At 41.1% G+C, this 4,489-nt stretch overlaps 1 protein-coding gene across 1 annotated transcript; it reads right to left on the bottom strand.

Moving 5' to 3' along the window:
* Positions 1-332: 332 nt before the first annotated feature.
* Positions 333-3,684, bottom strand: GLYR1 (glyoxylate reductase 1). The gene is made up of 8 exons (XM_086484313.1): positions 3,411-3,684; positions 2,920-3,030; positions 2,724-2,825; positions 2,082-2,183; positions 1,892-2,007; positions 1,481-1,559; positions 1,221-1,391; positions 333-695 (listed from the first exon to the last, which is right to left on the bottom strand). The coding sequence occupies exons 1-8, from the start codon at positions 3,513-3,515 to the stop codon at positions 612-614; spliced, it is 870 nt and encodes a 289-aa protein (XP_086340439.1). The 5' UTR covers positions 3,516-3,684; the 3' UTR covers positions 333-611.
* Between the last annotated feature and the right edge of the window lie 805 nt (positions 3,685-4,489).

Raw genomic sequence — 4,489 nt, 5'->3', positions numbered from 1 at the left:
TGCTTGGCTTTGACTTGCTTTGGGGGCTGGTAATGCACCTGTGCAAGAGAACCGAAAGGGCATCCAATTAACTTGCAAAGACACATTCATACACTTCATAGAGAGGGTCTACTCTAAACTCACAAGGAGCAAAGAAGTTGTGCACATTGTGGTAGGTCTTGGGCTTAAGGCAGAGTAATGCATTCTCAGGTCGAACACTATGCCGCATTCTGATGACATCTAATTAGTAAACAAACCTCGGTGGATGTGTATATTGCTTAAGAGCAATATACACATCATTGGCTCATCCATTTTCACGACCAAACAAATACTACACATTTTCATTCTGATGATTAGGCAAGTAATGGCTGGTATATGAGAACAATGTCAAAAAACTTATTCACCAGTCAGACTGGCATTTCTAGTCTGTTGGTGTATTTCCAAGCCAAAGTATTCACAGACTTCGAGCATGCTTGGTTCAGAGATGAGACATTTGAGGACATGGTCATGTGAATTCAAAATTTCTGGCAAATTTTTTCCTTTAGATGTACAACCCATAAATTCTGGGAAACCATTCCTCTAGCACCCATACGATAACCGTATAGTTAAGCAATTTTACCGCAACAAATTCTCTATGCAGATCCATGATTAACCGCCTTGTATACTGCTGAAAAATCAAGATCACCTAGTCCCATGCTCTTTGCCATTTTGAAAGCCTATAGAAGAGCAACAGTAACATTTGCCATGTCAAAGAACGAAAAGATAGAATAGCTGCAACAAACTTGATGCGATGCCAAATTGCTCCTATTACACGGCAACACCAACGGCCAATCTCATTGAAGAATAAAATGAGCACCACAAGATTGTAAGAAAACAAGGTCAAAAATCACATTGGCATTCTAAGATGGAAAGGACCCATAAGGCTCTTAAATGATCTAGAAAATAAATTACTAAAGAATATTTCAAACATTCAATGCTTCACATGCAAAAGTCCAACGTAGGCCTAACGCTTGTTTTAAAAAGCCAAAAACTTGGCTGGATGGGCTACATCTCTTACTCACATATGCACACGCACTCGACATATACATGAGCATTACCGCTCTCCCCCCCCCCCCCCCCATCTTTCCATGCAGGCCAAACAGTGTAGGGAAATCTGTCAATGCTTGAGTATTTTATCATGAAACCATTATGATCCAGCATTTTTTTCAGGGATAAAAAGAAGGAGAAATTTGATCTTATACCTCATTCGAAGCTGCTGCAACTGGCATAGAAACAGAAACTTCATCACCCAATGCCAAGGCTAGTCTCATGTCCTTTTGTTGGTGTTTTAAGGGGAATGCAGGATCAAACTTGTCCTTGAGCATTGAGGGTCCTTTCATCTTGAACATGGGTGTTGCAATTGCACCAAGGTCCTAAAACATCCCAATCAAGGAGTTTGAATATTTGCAAAAGTTGGAACAATACAAGTAAACAACCAAAGTATTTCATAAATAGTCCAAACCAAAACTTCCAGAAGTGTTTGCTGGCTTAGACCACTTTTATCAGCTAGGACAAGTCCTTCTGAGAAAGCATTTATCATACTGCAAAATGCAAAGTCGGCAAAAGCTAATTTAACAATCCTGTAAGCCTTTACATATTTGTACACATGTGAAATCATCTAACTATTGTTACAAATATGCACCATTTCCCTCTTTATTGAATTAACTATTTAAGCTTCTCAACAGATCTATAAATTTGCTTATTTACAGCTATCTCACAACAACATAGCCATCAGCTGCTCCACATGCTTAATATGCTAAAATATCCCCATTAACATCAGATGGTGGGGCATTGAATTACAATTCAATGTCCATTCTCACACCACATACACACATGCATGAGCAAATTCAATGTATGTGAAGACAGCACTTACCTTCCCATGATCATATTGACGACGAGCTTGTATCTGGCTCCGTTTCCAACTTCTCCAAGGTAAAAAGATTTCTTTCCCATTACTTCGAATGCAGGTAGGACTTCCGAATAGACAGACTGAGTGGCCACATAGACGCATCATTAAGGACTCTGCTTTATTCAATGCTGCACAGTTGGTCATGCTACAATACCTCATCGCCTGCTGCTAAGATTATCAATGTCCCATCCTCGGCCGGTTTCTTACTGCCTGAAACTGGTGCCTCGAGAAAACGCCCACCCTTTTCTGCAATTGCCTGGCAATTGCACACATCAGATTCTCACAATCCTACATGGATTAAATATAGATATACAATAGCTCCATTCCAAGAAGAAAGGTCCACCCACATTGATCATTCCAAATATCAGAGAGGATGTCATGAAACATACTACAATCGTCAACTCTCAATCAGAGGAGAGAGTATAGCAGCAAGTTGCATATGCTACACATGCACATACGAAAACTATATTCATTGTTCGTGCCAATTTCAACACATTTTGAATGTTTTCAAAAAGTTTTCTTGCCATGTGTAGGTGTGAGAGCTCGGCAGAAGGCAAATAAATCCCTTCTTGCCATGCATTACTCAATGATCCTCTTCCCTAGCTCAGCTCCTTTACGAGCAATCACACTAGCTTTCTTAACCCAGGATCCATGGGTTTTCAATAACTCGCTTTCAAGCACACAACCGATGGGTAGGTTGCAATGACTGCCTTGCTTGTTAGTAGACTGTCTAAAAGAAGCATTTAAAACCAAAGCACAGGCATCCACAATATAGACAAGGGTAGTTGAAGAAGACCTTGTGTATACTGCATGAAGTGCTTGAATCCACAGTTGACATATCCACATAAGATTTGTCTGGCCCAATCGACTCCAAGACCCCATCCTTGTCAAAAACTACCTAGAAATTTGAAAACATGAATGGTTGTTAAGTCACCAAGGTGATCCTTCTGCTGCATTAATTCTTAATTCTTGCGACACGCAAAACATCTTACAGAAAGGGCAACGGCTGGATCTGCCAGCATGGCGATTGTAATCTTGCACCTCTTCACAACATCCGCCGGGCTCTTTCCAAGTGTAGCACCTTCTTTGATAAGTTCATCACACTGAACAAGTTAAAATAACAAGCACTTGGGCATAAGTAGAAACCCCCACATAGTCTTCCCAACACTTTGTGCCATCGATATACAAGAAAAAAAGGCCATTATCAGCACATTCACTGCGTTAAAGGTGAAGATTGCAATAGCTAGGTTCCTCCAGTACAAAATTTAAAGACTTTCAGATGTATATTGTGATGAAGTTGCCAAGAGTAATCATCAGCTTAGTGGCTGAGTGCGTGCACATTAAATCTCTCTTGGAGAGCATGAAAAGCTGATGAAAAGAAGTACAAATGCACAACAAAATGGGTCCTCAGATGAGCTGAGCTTAAGGAGTAAGATGGCATTTCTCATAAACCGAAATGACAGTCGAGAAGAGGGGGGCTCGCCTTGGAAAGAGTCCTGTTCCAGACCACCAATTTAAAGCCGTGCTTGAGCAGGTTGCGGCCCATCCCCAGGCCCATGATGCCCAGACCCAAGAAGCCGATCTCCATCGCGCGCCTCACACTCTGTGTGTGTGTGTGTGTGTGTGTGTGTGTGTGTGTTGCAGGCGCGCGCGATTAGAGTGTGTGTGTGTGTGTGTGTGTGTGTGTGTGTGTGGCACAAAGTATGTGCGAGCGCTCCTCGCTCAAGCCACCAATTGCGAGCTCTCCTCCTTTAGAATGAGACGCTATTGGCCCTTACGTCCTAGAAACATGGTGCTCACACAAATTTTCAACACACGTGAATTTTGAAAAAGGAAATTGCCCACCTAAAATTTGTGAAAATAATGTTACGCTAGAGTGCTTCCTTAGCTGCGTTTGCAATGAGATGACGTGTAGGAGTGGAGGTAGAGGGAGAGGGTGAAAGTGAGCATAAGTAAGAGCAATCAAAGATAAAACCGAGAGAGAGAGGAAAGAAAATAGTACAACACATCTCAATCATACAATATGAATTTTATAACATAGAAATTTTTTTCTAAAGTACTTTGTCAATTTCATTGAAATTGAGTTAGTGAGATTAAGTGTAATGTCTTGCCTTTTCACACCTTGCTTCAAATTGCTAGTACATGTTTTTGCATTTGGAGACACTAGTCGGCCTTGCCTTGGACCTCGTCTGCCATAGTGTTACCCTTATCCTCACATTACTCTCCCCTTGAAAGAGAGTATTCGTCCTCAAAAACATCAATGGAACATGTCTTCTTAAGGACATCAATGTTGCTCTAAGCTAAGCTTGCATCTGGAGAATTGAGCCATGGAATAAGTAATAAAGTTGCTACTCATATGTAGAACGATTTGCCCATAGAAAAAATGATTGCAATCCATATCTTCGTGAGAAACTGGCAGAAGGCACCTCTAATCATGTCTCAAAGTGGCAATGGAACCTATCTCAAAGGACATGCCCGAATTGGGAAAACTTATTGCTCCTACCTAGGTAACTAAGTGCAAAGCCGATCTCAAGCAACTCTAACTTTTACTCACATTTCACT

This window comes from Adiantum capillus-veneris, chromosome 2, assembly GCF_014529385.1.
Source record: "Adiantum capillus-veneris isolate H3 chromosome 2, ASM1452938v2, whole genome shotgun sequence".
Lineage (NCBI taxonomy): Eukaryota > Viridiplantae > Streptophyta > Polypodiopsida > Polypodiales > Pteridaceae > Adiantum > Adiantum capillus-veneris.
This window is presented reverse-complemented; position numbering and strand designations above follow the sequence as displayed.